Source organism: Cyrtonyx montezumae, unplaced genomic scaffold, assembly GCF_038088225.1.
Source record: "Cyrtonyx montezumae isolate F1298 unplaced genomic scaffold, pur_monq_1.0 scaffold_13, whole genome shotgun sequence".
Lineage (NCBI taxonomy): Eukaryota > Metazoa > Chordata > Aves > Galliformes > Odontophoridae > Cyrtonyx > Cyrtonyx montezumae.
In genome coordinates, this window is record NW_027071859.1 from 6,887,711 (window position 1) to 6,905,006 (window position 17,296).

The 17,296-nt window shown below is 40.9% G+C and overlaps 1 protein-coding gene across 1 annotated transcript in view; it reads right to left on the reverse strand.

The window, feature by feature from the left end:
* The window catches only part of KLHL29 (kelch like family member 29), a 393,606-nt gene that overhangs the window by 241,510 nt on the left and 134,800 nt on the right, over positions 1 to 17,296 (reverse strand). Inside the window, exon 3 of the mRNA XM_065730651.1 lies at positions 5,005 to 5,310. Within this exon, the coding sequence (XP_065586723.1) occupies positions 5,005 to 5,265 (261 nt within the window). The 5' untranslated portion in view covers positions 5,266 to 5,310. The remainder of the gene's footprint in view (positions 1 to 5,004; positions 5,311 to 17,296) is intronic.

The window sequence follows — 17,296 nt, forward strand, 5'->3', positions numbered from 1 at the left end:
AGGAGCTTTGATGGAGAAAATTGTACAAGTAACTCGCAAAGTAATTCAGAAAAGCAACAAAGAATGAAGGTGCTGTTGAGATGAACAGAAAACATACTTGGAATGGCAGGCAGCATCCTTAAATGAATTTTTGAGTGTTTTGTTGCCAATATCTTAAGCAGTGCTGCAGTCTTATATGGATTTCTTTGATAGCTTCCTTCTACCAACAAATAACCTCACTGCAGGAAAACGAACACTGCCTCACAAACACGGGCAAACCCAAACCTGAGCTCCATCACCGTACCTGACTGGGCTCAGGATATGAAGAAACACCACAAATGCAGCAGCTTAACGGCAGCACTTTCTCCTACTGACTACTTTAGGCTTGAGAAAGGATCTCCAACGAAGAAAATGATCAAAACCTCCTAGTGCCTCAGCTTCCCTGATGGTATACTGGAAGTGAGGCATTAAATTATTTTTTATACGTCGTTGAGGTTTAAATAGGTTTTCTTATGCCTACTGGTAGCCTCCCATGAAATGGATTACAGCAGTGCAAAGTACCACCATTTTTTTGTTCAGTAAAAAATAAAGCTTAGGAAACTACAGGGCTGGGTTTTTTTTTTGTTGTTTAAATAACGCAGACCAAACATCCGTAAGTACTTAAACGTGGCAGATCCACTGAGTGTGATTTGTACCAAAGCATCTGTGCTAAGAAGATTACAGGTACGCTTTGAGAACAAATTTCAAAGGTCTGCAAAGTATAATTAGTTCTAAAATTCTCCTACACATTAATAATTAGTAATAAAATCCTTCCAAAGCCCTCCACAAAAAGATGTAAAAAGCTCTTCCTGACGCATAAAAACACAGACCATGCCCAGCCCCCTCATCACTGGCATTACGTATCTTAAACATCCCTCTGAAGATGGTTTCACTTCTCTCCAACATTTAATTTGATCAAGTTTTCCTCTCCCTTCCTATGCTTTTTCCATTTGTATCTCATAATTCAGGGTGAAGTCATTAATCTTAGATACGTTTCCATCATAATTTAAAGACCTAATGGTTCAGCCAGATTATATAGTCTAGTGCTCCTCATAACTATCGACAGATTCCCTGAGTAATTCCATCACCAATAGAGTCAGTTTCAGAGTCCAGACAAGTACCAAGAAAGAAAACAACGCTTTTCTTCCATTCTGAATTTGTTGTATTATGTTTCAGTTAATCAGGAGTTGAAGGACAGGAATATCACCAAAGCCTGTCAATATGGACATCAGAAATCTGAGATCTTGTCAAAATGACTTCAATTTAGTCCTTGACAAGATTATGACTCTACTTGATAACATGTAATAGAGAACAATGGCATGTGTACGTATTTTTAATAACTATTGACTTAACACTGCGATGTTTTGAATTAAAGACTTTGCGCTTCACAACAGCAATGAATGAAGAACTGGTAAACAGATGTTTTTTTTCTCGAAGATTAGCTGCCAATGGGAAATGAGACAAGGAATTATATTAGGCTAAAAGGTAATCAACTTTTCAAACAAGATTTGGAAATAAATGTGCAAAGCAATGCTGAATCTGTTGATTAATAAAAATATTAAAGGAGTGGGAAGAAGGACAATAAGGCTATGATGTGAAATGACGAGTTTTCATGCAAAAAATGGGAAACCTATGTGTGTAGGAGAAGGAAGGCAGCCCATTCTCCCAACGTGAGAAAGATGGGAAGTGGATTCAGAGGAGGGCCACGAAGACGATTAGAGGGCTTGAGAACCTCTCTTATGGAGGAAGGTTGAGGGAGCTGGGCTTGTTCAGTTTGGGGAAGAGAAGGCTCTGGAAAGACTTTACTGTGGCCTTCCATTACTTGAGGGGAGCTTATAAACAGGAGGAAGACTGACTTTTTACATGGACAGACAGTGATGGGACATGGGGGAATGGTTTTAAATTGAAAGAGGGAAGGTTTAGGTTAGATGTTAGGCAACAATTCTTTACTCAGAGAGTGGTAAGGCATGGAAACTGTCCAGAGGAGCTGTGAACACCTCATCTCTGGAGGTGCTCAAGACCACGTTGGCCCTGGGCAGCCTCTTCTGGTGGGTGGCAAGCCTCTGGATGTCAGAGGACTTGGAACTGTATGAGCTTTAAGGTGCCTTCCAACCTAAGCCATTTTATGATTCTATGGACATCGTACCATACGACAGAACCACATGACTGCCGTATGACTCCATGAACATATAAGCGTACAATGAACATATGACTGTGCATTCTATGATTCTGTGATTCCATGGATCAAAGTGGGAAACACTATGTGTGCTTCTAGCATCTTGGCAAAAGAAGTCTGGAACAATTATCAGCTCTGTATACACGGGAACAGAGGAAGGAAGCACTTTTATCTCTGTACAAAGGAACAGTATGATGCTGAAATATTGCATACGGTTTTAGTATCCAGATTTTCAAAGGCAAATGAGGAATTGGACAGGACACAAAAAGATACACAGTCCCCTTTTGGAGGCTACTAAAACTGGTACACTGCAGGAAACTAGAGGAACCGATGACCAGAAATCCGAAGGCAGAGTAAATGACTTATAAAAAAAATGAAACAAGCTTGTAACTGGGAGCATAATCAAATAGAAGGAACATAAAACAAAGGGTTGGCATCCACTCTTCCTGCTCTTCAAAACAGATCAGGAAGATACAACGAAGTCAAAACTGGTAACTGGATGAAGCAGAGGCCTTTCTGCCTTCAGCCTGAATGCACACTACTACCTTTACCCATATTCTTGGACCATGATAGAAAAAGAACCAGGTTCTCAGTCTTCTTGCTCCAAAACATCATGATTGCTTTATTCATACACCATGTCACTTGCGTGGGGCACCAGCTAGTCATTGAGTCTAATGACAGCTGCCATGACACTGAGGAAGGTTCAGACTGCAGAAGAGTACAGCCAGGTAATCTAATATCCCATTTCTGATCACAAAATTAAACTGAGATGTTCAGTTTATGTTGCCACTGGCCCTCCATGAGCTGGTACCCCATAAAAATACTCCCAAAATGGCTGTAGGCAGTAGACTGTGAACTCTCCACAGCTCAAGAAATCTTGGCACATCCCTATTTTTTTTTTTAAAGCAACCACTACAGACCTATTTATTTTTTTTTTATGGTTAACCATTAGCTGGATTTTGCGAGAGAAAGACACTGGCTGCGGACATTGCTGACCACAAGTGTAAATCAGTTGTGTGTGAGGGAGATAGACAGAGCCAGGAAGGGTGAACATGAGTATGTATGAGCAGCTGATGTTTTTTTCTGACACCGTTTCACATCATTAGTTGGAAGCTTGCTACGCACTATACTCTTACATCTCTGTTGATCCTACCTACCTTCCTTCCCTTTCAAAGTTTTTTCTTTAGCACACACATTTTTGAATTTTTAGAGCTGTGCAGCTGATGTTTGGAAGAAGAGGCTGGGGCAAAGACTGTAGGCATTTTTGCACATTAATTTTATGGGAGATTACACAGCTGATTAACAGTTCTCTGAACAAAAAGTGTCCCATGCTACCTCCGTTCTTGACGGTTTATTGCTTTTGATCTATTCATACCAAAACATTCCTACTAATGAAAGTAATCAGAAAATTGCCTAATAAGGTAATTTAGAAAACAGTTCACATTGAACATATGATCAAAAGGCATTTAACTTGCAGTTCCTGCCTCCTCTCCCTCAATAAACACATGGTTTACTGGCACTGCTGTGCTTCAGAATGGTTTTGAACATCTGGGAGAAGGGCTGATCAGCTTCAGACAATAGCTGGACTCTGAGTAGACCCAGGAACAAAGGTCATGATAAATAAAATGACTGCTTTGGCTCCAAAATTGCCTCAATCTTCTATAGACAAAGCGTGATTGAAATGCATCTATCTGTGGATAGTGCCTGGGGAACTCTAAATATGTTTTTATCAGAATCTGATTGTCTTCCTTCAAATGAAAATAATTTTAAGACTCTGTGGAAAATTTTTAAAACCATAGACAACGTAAACTTTGTCCTAATATTTCCTTTTAGAGCACTGACCTTGTTTTTCTACAGTGTGAAAAATAAAATCAATATAATAATGGTACTGCGGTAAAATTTCAGCTTACTCTTGGCTTTAAATAACTTTATTGTCTCCTTTCCCCCTGTCTGTGTCTGCTGCATTTGGCACTTGCAGTTATTAAAATGAAACCAAGTTGAAAGAAAATTTAAATATCATAAAAAGAAAACCAGCAGTGCTTCTGGCTCACTTTGCTAACACTGTGGTCACCTTTACAATTTGCCAGGGTTTTGTATTCCCCAGCTGTTCTATTTGAATTTGCATGCACAAAGAAGCCCCAACTTTCTACTAGAATAATAACTTGTACTTTGCAGATTTAAAAAAAAAATAAATTAGTACTTTAAGGAAAAGTTGCCCCCTCCCCCAATTATATATTAGAACAAAACAAAACAAAGAAATCAGTGGTTTACTAGTGATTTCAATTATTTGATCCATCATTTTCTTCCTTTTTAGTGTGCACTTTTATACAATTGAGAGAGCCTGGTTATAACAGTCCCACTGTCGCACACTAATCTGCACTACTAACAAGGCTATGAAAACCCTATAGGAAAGTAACAATTGAAGAGAAGAAAAACCCACAGTTCAGACAAAATTATGGCCTTTGCTCCTCTTCTGCTCCTTCTGTGTCAAAACCATATCCACCTATTGTCAAACACAGCCCTGCCTTGGTGAACGGAGAGGAAGAGCATTCCCAAAAGCAAAAATGGGAACGACATTGGGAAAAGTAATGGAAAGCCCAAATGTAGGCAGTGCTGCAAGAAAAGTGCAGTTTACTCTGCTCAGCCCTGGGCCTCTCAGAAACACGGGCACTCTAAGTCTTTGAGGAAGAACAATCTACACAAGGATGTGCTGTAATGTGAACGCAGGTTTTGCAAAGGGACAGATGATGTTCCACCTCTAATTTCCCCTCAACGCATCACGCTTGGGATAAAGAATACAGAGTTCTTACTTTGGTAGTTGAAGCTGGAGACGAGTTGGCTACCAGGCTCGTGATCACATCGCTGCTGACGGTGGTGCAAGTGGCTGTGGCTGGAGTGGGGAGCCGGGAGGGGACGATGGGCAGGGGCAGAAGCCCAGGGCGGTTGTTGCTATTGGTGCTGGCAGCACTGCTGCAGTTGGTGCTGCTGACGTGGTTGCCGTTGGAGCTCCAGTCCCGACGATCCCACCCGGCCCGATAATCTCGTTCAAACCGGCTGTGGTGCCGTGACATCTCGATGTAGGGCAACTTCTGCTCACAGGGAACTCGAGACCTTGCCTGAGGGATTGAAAGCGAAGAGGTGTTAGGGTTGAGGCCCCAGCACATCACCTGTACCCAACAATCCTCAGGGCAAATCCTTGCTGTACCTTCTCTGCACCACAGGGGTGCTGCTTCATTCCCTTTCTGAGCTGAACGTCAGGAGGAAGAGAGCAATGGTGTTGTAAATGTTAATCAAGAACAGAAAGGAGAGAGTTTGAACAGCTACAAGCATGTGGTGGAGACACCCATGCCTCAGACCCGATGAAACACCATCTGCCTAAACTCTCCAGCAGAATAACAAACAAGAGCACACAAAGCACGGAAGTCAGAAGAAAATCATTCAAATGCTTTGATAACAGAAAAACATTCCCAACAGCTCCATCTTGTAGTTTTCTCAACAGTCTTCAGATTTATGACTTTTTTCTGCACCTGATGTGTGACCAAACATTACTCCTAAACACTGGAGAGAAAAATCTGCCTGCTAAAGCTGTTCATTACCTCTCTGTTTTCAAAGTTGAGTACCAGTCTGCACTGTTCCTTCCCTTGCTTTACACTAGGCCTTCTTAGAGAAGCACTTCACCCCAAGGGCATCTGAGCCATGGCAAGCCAACATTTCTCATCTCCTCCTGTGCTTTCAGCTAGATTTAAAACACTTAATGTACTCAATCAAATGTACAATCAAATGACCAAATCACTTTGTGTGATCATCCTGCCCTTATCATTCCTTACCCCCTCAGTCTTTGTTATCCACAGATTTTATCAGCCAGAAACAAGACGTCTGCACACAATACAGGGAGTTGAGACTCCCAACATCTAATCCTAGTTCTTATAATTACATCTTACATAGCCTACAGCACTTACTAAAGTCTTCTCGCTGAGGTTTTCTAACCTGCAAAATGGGTGGCAATAATGTTATTTTCCCAGCAGAGGTCTGAGTAACTGAGAGTTTGCAGCATTTGGAATTGAAGAACAGTATAAATAAATGCTAAATATATTTATTCCCATAAATAAATAATGAGTATCTAGGTCAGTGCAGCATCTGATTTATTTTATTTGCATCACACGATGCAATAAATTGTTTGTAATAATAACAACGGGTCAGCTGGAGCAATTTTGCTTTACAAATTCTTAAATACAAAAATAGACAGTAAAAATATCTGCTCATAATGGCTGAGGAGGGAAGCTGAAACAAAACTCACCCAGAAACTTAAAGATAACAAACTACTTTGAGAGATGTTAGTTAGAAGTGATGTAAAACAACGTGCCTAACAATTTTAATAGCTATTCACCTGGTAGAATTTGAAAAAAAAAAAAAAAGGCAAACTAAACCAGTCACTATGACTAAATGCAGTGTATTAAAGGCTCACCTAGCTCACCAGAGAGATACTGGCTTGAGAGGAAGAAAATTCTTCCTCAGTTAAAAAATCAATACTATAAATGTGTTTAGAATAGAAACAAACAAAATCCCTACTACAGTCATAATCGTCCAACAAAGATCTCCCAAGAACCTGCACTGGAGATAGCTGTGCCCCTCTGCAGCAATGAGCTCCTCCAGCACATAGTGGGGCCCACACAGTAGGGCTTTAAGATATTGACTGCAATACCAGTACTCTGTGTAGTTCAACAGACCCATCTCTTCTACTCTGGTAGGATTTGGCACAAGACTTGGATTGATGGCTTGAAGGCTGAGGTTTCACTGATGTTTACCTAGACTCCTTTGGAGCCTTTTTGTGATGCTCAGGTACTACCTGAAGATAGTGTCTTTAAAGGTGAAAAAATTCCATTTGAAAAGAGACTTTATTATTCCTTGCCTCTGGAAAAGCTTCTTCTTAAAACCACACATTTTCCCCCACTGTATGAAGCTATCTTTTTTTGACTGTTTGGAAGGTGGCTGTCAATTGAATGCCCTTCTCCTTCTGAGCTCAAGGATCTCCATTAGCTGTACTAGTGTACTTCTTGACAAGGCAACGAGAGAGAACCAAATCACATAGCCCCCACCCACCCACACACTTGAGTATATCTGACATTTAATTCAGCAGAGAGCAGTGCACACATGCACATAAGTCAATAGCTAGCAGTTTTTGCCACACGATCCAAGACACCATGCCCCCAGCAATTCTACTATCAGATGAGACTGACAGGCAATTACGTCAATAACAAGCAGGAAAAAAGCTGGTGACTAAGCCATGCATTAAGAAGTTTACTTAAAACCCACCAACCTCTTCACAAGCAAGTTCTTTCCTTTGTCCAGCTACTGTATTTTATTATGTTTCCAATAAAAAATAAAATCAAGGGTTGAAAGTGTACCGCATTAAATATATACTGCTTGCTGCAAGCGTGTCGTTTTTGGCTGGGTACAAAGACACTTGACAGCAAGAAGACATGCGGAAATACCGGAGGGGATAGCTATCTAATAAATGGGTATTCAGCTGCTGGTGCTAGGTATTAATTACTTAAAATTAGAAACAATATAAAATGTTCTCATAAATAGCTGCTGGGTGAGGTAAGGAACGGTTTGTGAACAGGCTGGCTTATTTTTAAATGTATTTTTGGATCCAGAGTTTATGCTTTGTCTAGGCTATCTTCCTCAAGATGATAATCGTCATCATAATAATGCTTCAAGCCTCTTTAGTACTCGTAAGAAAAACTTTGCCAACAAACTGTGTTCCGAGCCAAGCCTAGTCATCACGTTCCTCTACAGAGAACTTGACACAAGACAGCTCAAACCTTCTTGGGAAACGGCAGTGAAGGAGGCCACTGCAAACCAACACAAACAGCAAGGGCAGCAGTAGCTAACCAAACACACAGAAGCGTTTTCACCCCAACTCACTTCTTAGCAATTCCGATATCTGAACACTATGTCTGAGAACCCTGTCCTAACGCTACTTGAGCCTGGGGCTGTGCCCACTGTCCTGGGGAGCCTGTTGCATGCCCCCCACTCTGTTGAAGAACCTTTTCCTGATACACAGCCTGTCCCTCCTCTGATGCAGATTCATATCCAATTTTACCCTAAAATTTTCCAGACATGGATTTCTTTAGGTCATTTCCTAAGAATAAGCCAAAAACCCCACCACCCCCCCACCTTCCTACTATGGAGGAGGGGAGAAAGACAGTAATGCTTACAAATGTCAATATCAATACCTACAAATAATTCACTGGCTTTCACTTTTAAAGGAAAGTTTCTCTCAACATTTATATGCACACACGACTTTCTTTTCTAGGCCCTTCAAATAGCTTTAAGATCCCTCTGAACACCACACTAAAGAAGAAAGTTTTCACCTTGTGTTTCAGACTTGGGAAGCTCCCAGTACTGTCCACAGTGAATTTGCTACCCCAGCTAAGCCTTAGATATAAATATAATCCATCAACCCCCGTTTTGGAGCCCATTTTTCAGCAAGAATGAACCTTCCTGCCACCCAGCCTAAAAGCCAGCTCTTGAGAAGATAAGCTAAAGCTATCTCAGATATGTACGTCCTCCATTGGAGCCAGAAAACCACAGTATAGACAGAGAGATAGAATATAGGGTATGTGTATTTCAGAACAGAAGACCGAGAGGAGGGCTATTGCAGGCTGCCACTGCTGAAAATCACTCTGTACAGCTAATTCAACTGACATACCATCTTGTGAAGGTGGTGAAGGCAATGAGACAGGCCTTCCCCCACACTCTACTAGGATGTAATCACCAGAGTAGCTGGGTGTCTTTAATCTTGACTAGAAAGGAAACGTGTGTTCCTGCTTGTCACAAAGAATCAAAGGATTTCATTGTGCAGCCAAAAAGAACGAGACTTTTCTTGGAGGGGGAAAAAGCACCCTTGCCAGAGAGGGAGGAGAGAGAGAAACCCATAGCTGATACAGGATGAGCCGATAAATACAAAGCAAAAAGATCAAATTGGCGTTAAGGGAGAGCTGCGTAGAAAGGTGCAACCAGAGGAAAACAAAAATCCAATGAGAAATCTAAAACGAGATTTAGTGATGTGGCAAAGCAAAGAAAATGCCTGTCTCAGTCCCTGAAGAGGGAGACATTGCAAGAGCCATGCCAAGCACAGAGACCCTCCTGGTTTCAGAGAAAGACTGTGCAAAGTTCCCTGGAGACAGAGGACTGTACAGGAACATGGCCCTTTCTTCCATAATTTACCTTCAGAGCAAGATGGGCTTGGGATGCCTGAATAAGGAAGAAGAGAGTAACGCAACAGTACTGACCTCTCCTCTGAGGAATATGAATCTCCTAGGTGTCAATCCTGGCCCTCCTCAGCCAAAACACAGTGCTGCAAGTGAGAGAGGCCATAAAAAGAAATGACTTTAAATCACCCTCTCTTGAGGGAAAAGTAAATTGTGAGAGCACCTCTGCTCGTGAAGACCGGGAGTTTCCAAAACTTCACACAGAAACAAGTTACTCAATAATAGCACCTGAGACTTTTTTTCTTGCAGAATGTGAGTACCTTTGGGTCTAAAATAGTCATAACTGTAGGTGGCCCACATATCTGATCTCCAGACTTACCCCAAGCCCTTTGGCAATTCGGAAACCCTCCTGCCTTTTTAATTGAAAACCACCTTTGTGCTGGTATTCATTTTTCACCACATCTCTTCTGCCAGCTCATTTGTTCCTCGTTTCCACAGCTTCCACACACACACACAGAGGCAAGAAAAAGACCAGGGGCATGTGAGATAGCAGTGTGCTAACTACAGGCCTCTTACCAGGTTCAAAAAGATCACTGCTGCAGATTTATTAAACCTAAGTGATTAGCATTTCATTTTATGCTCAATACATTTAAACACAGCCGTCCTTCCCCCAAGCCCAAAGCACTCACAGTTCTGCAGAAAAAAAAAAAAAAAACACAACAAAAACGTTTCCTATTCATGTTCCACTAAGTGACAGTCTGGCTCGAGCCTTAGAGCAGCTTTTTCCTTGCTCTCCATGCTTATCTGGTCAAAGTCTCCTTAAAATGCCTGTCCTCACGGATATAAATACAAGGAAAAACAGGCTTTCAGCCAGTCTGAAGCTAGAGAATCAGATTTCTTAGACCATTAGTCAACTACATTAAGTGATTTCAAAAATAAAGGTCAACCTTTTAATTTAAATTTTTCCCGGGTAAGCATTTGTTTCTAAATTTACCTTTTATATAATAACATTAGAAGAATATGATTGACAAGAGAAGCTGGGAGACAGCAGAGCGGAAGTAGGTACGCAGCCATTAGGGAAATGGAAGAGAAGAAAGAATGAGTTTGAAACGTTAAAATAAGCAGCTAAATAGCCTTCCATGTTTTCAGACTGGATGAACATAAGCACGGGTAAAATAGGTTGTTAGGGAGCTTAAAAAGCAGTTAAGTGCACGCAAAGTGTAAGTATTTCATGAGATTCACACACACACAAAAAAATAAAAGGATGAAGAAGAAGAGAGAGATTTGCTGTAATGAGATCTAGCATGAAGAACTGTAAGTGATACAGAAGATGTCAAAGTACCTAATCTCAAATGATTTCAGATACATGCTGCAGGCAAAATGCTACTGGATGCAGTTTTATCAGCACACACCAACACAACAAACCCTTCCTGAGGCAATGGGGCTAAGGACGTTAATTTATATAATCAGCACCAAAACCCCATTGGAATGTATGAGTGTTACCATAAATTCTGGATATCATTTAATTGCAAAGTCATGTGTCTTCAAAAACTCTTTCCATTAAAGCAGTGGGCATATTAACAAGTAATAAATTAGAAGACCCGGCAGCTTCAGAAGCCAGTCCTCACTTCAGTAGCATGACAAAACAAAATGTTTAATTTGAGCTGCATTATTTATAGCCTACAAGGACTTTCTTAGACATATATGGAATTATTGTTAGAAGCCTACATGGATCTGACTAATCCATTTTCACAATTTTTACTTAACTTCTTTTTTTCCATTTGGGTAACTTCATTGAAAGACTTCTTTGTTAGACTGAGGCTGTAGGAATCCAATCAAGAGATTCTGTAAAGCTGAACTACAAGCAGCTGTGTAGAAAGATAAGACCCAGAAATATTTGAGGGGCAAGGAAACAACTTTATTATCAAGCAAGGTCTACTTTTGTAAACCCCTGATTTAGTCTTGTAAACAGTTGTAAAGCTCTTGTAAAATCCAAGACAAGACAGAGACTTGAGCTGCTTTGCTACAATCAGATCTTAAAAAAAAAAAAAAAAAAAAAAAGAAAGAAAGAAAAAATCTTAACCCTGTAAGTGATAAAGGGGCATGCGATTTAAGAGATTACATAGGGTTTTATATAGGATTTAATTTTCCAAATATATGCCAGAGGAGGCCATGCTTTGGGACACATTAAAAAAAAATAAATCAGAGCTCCAACATGGTTTCTTCCCAGGACAGAATTTGCTATGTAGAGCACACGCGTCAGTTCTTTGCCTCTCTGCCACAAAATATTGTAGAAAAATGTCTACAACCTTGAGTATTTAAGATGAACATAGATAGTTTAAAATACTTTCGATATGTAAAAAGATAAACTAGACTATCCAGTTGAAAACAAAAACAATCAGAGTGAAACACTACCTTACTGGTTTGGTGTCTTTATCCCAAAGATAGGAGAATGTAGTCTTCCTAACACAGAGGTATTAAAAAGTCTGCACATATATGTCATATTATTAAGCTTCTGAAAAAATCCAAGTAGAAATTTGTATTAGATAAAACCATTTCCCATGCTTCATTCTTTGCTTTTGAATCCCAGTTCCTTTGCAACTTGAGTGGAATAGGTAACACACTCTGCAATTTATGGATCACAAGCATTGTCGGGGTGAGAAAAATTTGCAGTTGTCCAGAGGCATCTGAGGTCCTGAGGTTTGCACTGCTAGAACAGAAGATGAAGAACAAAGCCATCGCAAACCCTGCCGTGTGTCAAATTTGGACACACACAAAGGTGCAGGGTTTACAGCAGGCCCAGGGGTTATCTTCTGGGGAAGCCCCCTGTCAGTCAAATGTCTTGGACTATTTTCAAAGGCCCTGATCCATATCCTCAGACACAGCTACCGCCAATTATAAATTGATATAAAACGGTTTAGGATAGGTAGGTAACTTGAGAATATCCCTAACTCCATTTCTCTCTCAGTTTTTAGCTGAAAAGTCTCTCACTTGATCTGGTACACTCCCACAGCTGAAAGTTCAGATCACAACCCTTTCTTCCTTCCATCCCCCAAAAATCAACCGTAGCTGCCATTCACAACAGTTTCTTGGGCTCTGCAATGTCCTCCTGCATCCACAAAACTGGAATCCACCATAGCAATTTTCTAAATGAAAATCCACCGGAACTTTACACAAAGGCATAATAACTTTCTCAGACATCTCCACGGGGTTCTGGGTAGCTGTTGCTGCTTTGCTAAATAAAAACGAGCAGAGAGAAAAAAAAACAACCACCACGTCCCTCCGTAACACTTCTGCTTACAAAACACTGCCCCAAACATTGACTCCCCTAATTAAATTATCTCATTAGCAAGAAAAGCAAACAAAAGAAAAGCAAATGCCAAAAGCTGCTATGTTTACTGTCAGCTGGTGGGGGGGTAGGGGGGTTGTGCAGGATAGTTCATGCAGCAGAGCTGGCAGTTGCACCGTGACTCCCTGCACAGAGCATGGCTGGGCATCACCCATCAACACGCTCCAAAACCGAGAGGCAGTGGAGGGAGGCCAGGGACACGACTGGGTTTCTTCTAGGGAAATCCACCACCTCCTTAAAATGCATGGAATGGCTGCCAGCATCTGACATACCTAATCTCGCTCAAGACTTCATAGTTAATAAAGCAGAAATGTAGAATAAGCTACTGTCAGCGTTGCCAAATGTCACAAATTAAATTTCACAAAATTTAATTAAGATCTTGGGTCTTTTGGGGCTGGTTTCAGAGAGGGGTGGACTAGGTCTTCAGATTAGATTTGGACAAGGCAAGAGAAATTCCCTTTGATTTACTGTCATTCTCAATTTTCCAGCCCTTGGGGAACACTGATCAATCAATCACTACTATTAGAGGAGAAAGGCTCTTGCCAAGGAAAGGGTTAAATACATCACATTTCACAGCAAAATCTCTCAGGATCACCTGCTTTCCTTCAAAACTTAAGTTACTGCCCTTCTTCTCTCTTATAGAATATTTTTGGGTTGTCCCATCCCTGCCACTGTTCACATTTAAAAGCTTCAGCTAGCAACAAGGAATGCAATACGTTTTCTCTTTCAGGACTGATGCCCTCTGACCACGCAGCGTTTTCTGAGGCATTCTGTTTATCACTCCCCCAAAAGAAGACCACATGCACACTGCAGCATGGAACAGCCACTAAGCATCTGGTACATAAAAAGAGCTTATTAGATGCAAAACGCCTCCGAAACAAACAAGAAACATCACATCTCCTGAACACAGACTAGCAAAATCCATATCACCATGCATGTCTCAGAGGTTTTAACATGATTTGCTCACACTGTTGTCCTGAAGGACTTAAAGGAGGGATTCTTTTGCCATATTTCTTGGAGACATTTGCTAGTTTTGTGGCTCGGGTACCATCAGCACCAGTAAGTACCAGGAACTCCTTACTCCTGAAATATCGGACTTTTCTCCCAGCTCACCTGGCAGACACTAGGGGATTTCAAATCTCAATGTTCCCTTCCTATCAGATGTCACGGAAGGTAGCCAGAGCCCACGCTATCTGTCTGAATGCCATCACAGCTCGTCACCTCTGTATGGCATAGCCATGTTTCATAAAATGGATCGATTTCATTCTTGGTTGGTTCAACAAAAGAAGCATTGCTTATATCTACTTGCAATTTATTTTTGTTCTGAAAGGCAGACACTTTGAGAATCAGAAGGACAGTGCCACCATCCTAATGAACTAATAGCACACTCAGTATCAAAGCCAACTGCTTCTCAGCTTGCTCCTGTGCCTCTTAAAGCCATTCCTGTTATCACTTCTTCCACCACCTTTTTCTTGCTTCTCACTTAAAATTGTCACCAGCGAATCCTGTTTTATCTTCCCAGCTGTCGGACGAGACTGTTTGCTGAATGCAGTAAATCAGCAACCTACCTTTTCTAGGTCAGAGGTCTGAAGCTTTTAATTAGCTGCTTCAGAACTAACATGATAAAATAAGAATCAGCTCATTTCTCAACAGCACGAACCGCTCACAAAATCCCTCTCAAGATACGTTAGGTGATGTAGAACCTTTAAAAATCACAGAGAGAGATGCTTACCAAGCATGATTTGATTTATGTACTTAAATATGGATTTAAGAACACCAAGAACCTAGTTTAGAATGTAACTGTAAACCTCCCAGATTTGCAAGCGCTGGCCAAAACGTTTGCATTTTATCCTGAACAGCAATCATTCATTTCTGTTCAGCCAAAGCTGTCAAAGACTCTATATGCAGTCGTGTAGCGAGAATCTTATATACAAGCCAAATGCCTGTATAGCAAACATCTGGCCTCACTTCTGTTCCGTGAATTTGCCAAAGAATAAGTCCATCCCATTTTTTTTCTGTTGTTGTGGCTTTTATTTTATTTTTTTTCTTCTCTCTGCTGTGCCTCAGGTCGTTTTCCTTAAAATGAAATCATTAAAACAGGCAGAAAGAGCAGGGGAAGGAGGAGTAAGGAGAAGAGATGTAGCATCTGAATTATCTTCCAGTGGGACTAATTTTACTAAGCATTTGTGCTACCGCTACCAGTCAATCACGGCAAGTATTATTAAGAAACTAAAAAAAATAATAATAATTTAAACTTCATTTAGCAAAGAATATTGGCATTGAAAGAAGGAGAAACACATATGCTCTTCTATAAACTGGGAGCTCAGTTTACTCAAATGTCCTCAGTATCAATATAAAATGTATTTACATAAAAAAAAATCACTTGCTGCTCCCTTATTTTGCATTCCTTTTACATCCGTACTTCTCCGAGGCAACAGATCAGAATGGCGCAGTGCCTTCCCCTCCGGCCAAGTGCAATAAACAGGCAGGTGTAATAGAAGGCTGCAGCATCTCAGCTCTCCTCCCAAACAATTGATCTTCCAGGCCTATGGTGTAATTCAGGCTTGGTAGCTCCCCGCACATGCCTCATTCCTGATCGGTCAATTATTTCAAATCAGGCAGAATTAAAGTGTTATTTTTGTGGGGGGGGATGATATTCACCAGTGACCAAAGTGAAACTAATAAACTAATTTCCCTTCGCTGCCTTGGGCAGAACAGAAAAATTCAAGTCTCTGAAAGACTGCAGCTGTTTCATCAGTCTGTTGCCCGAACCCGCTTGCAATTTTGCTATCTTCAAATTCAATTTTTGTTCACAGAACAATTTGAGGAATGAAACACAACACAAAGGAAAGAGCAAAAAAGGAAACGGTGAAGGTCTGTGAGCAAGCGGGGCCTCCTGAGAGAGGGGAACAGCACGCTCCTCCGCTTTGCAACAGAGCATATTCCTCCTGCCAGTAGTGAATTTATCCAGTAGATGTCAACACCAGCAAAAAATATGTGTAAAGCCATCCTTAACAGCAACAGCAGTCACTTCAATTTACAGATGAGGGTTTAATATTTGGAAGCACTGCATATTCTCTGCTGTCCCATCCCTGCATCTTCTTGCACGGACGCGGCCTAGCCCATCCGTGTACATGGAGCAAAATGATTTCCTTTCTTGCTTTTAGAATAATTTTGTGTGGTTTGCTGGAAAATGGAAAAATTGCTAATGAGCACGGGACTGCTTTCAGATTAGATCTGAGGAAATCTGTCAGCAGAGGAGTGGGGAGAGGGTGTGCAAAATACCATTTGGTGCAAAGTGACTACGGCAAGCAAAATATTCATTGTAACTAAACACAACCTGAAGAGGTCTGTTCCCTTCTGACCTCTCACGGCGTGGTTAAGCAGTACAATAATTTCATGGATTTTGCTCTTTCCTCGAGAAGCTTTTCAACCTGCAGCAGTGACCTGAGATTCCCACGCTGACCCCAGGTCAACAGATACTTGTTGTTCCTATGGGTTTTTTTTTTCCTTTTTCACAGTACACCAAGGACGGCCTGCTGTAAGCTGTCTGGTGTTATTATCACTCAGAAGGCTGAATTTGCTGACAAGTTTGAACCATACAAAAAAAAAAACAAAAAAAAAAAAACCAAGGCCGCTGCTGTTGACACTTTTAAATCTACTATTAAGATCTCACTGTTTGAACAGCTTGTGTGCAGAACCAGAAGTACAGATTTCTGTTTCCTTTTTGTTTATTTTTAGATAAACCTTGTGTTTCTACTTTGCAATGTTTGCATTTGGCTGCTGAGCGTGCAGTAATCGCATACATTATACGCATTGCTCAGAGACACTTTGCATCACAGTTTCTTTGGACAGACAAAAAGGGAAATAACAGATCATTTTCCTGATTGATTAATCTTTCCTCGCATTGCCATTCTCCCGTAAACATCAGGAGGAAAACCAAAAGTGTGTTGTGACATCTGATAGCGAGACGCTGAAGCAAATTATTTTATTACTGCTACAAAACTTACTAAGGAGTTGGTTTTCACAGAGAGCTCAAACACAGCAAGGAAATCCAAGTGAATATATTACTGAGACTTATCACTTTGAGCAGAATTATTCAGAATCACAGAATCGTAGGGGTCGGAAAGGACCTCAAGAGATCATTGAGTCCAACCCCCCTGCCAAAGCAAGTTTCCTACACCAGGCTGCACAGGACAGAAAATTCCTCACATGTAAACCTCACAGCTCTTCAGTGAAGCACGTATCCTATGTAACAACAATAATGTAGTTGTAGCTTGTCTAATCAGTTTGGCCAAAAATTCTGGATCTCTGAGGAAGTAAAAACGGTGGGCCGAAATTTAAGACCATCGACTGCCAGAATTTGAGCAATTCTTAGGCACCAACATTAGTGGGCATGGGAAGACCAGACAAAAGCATTACACTCTCAGTAAATAATTGTAGTAGATGATAGCACGTGACAGAATAAAGTCACAGCTCTAAATACCAGGGAAAGAAATCAAACACAACATCTAACATCGTGGAATGAGAAGTAAC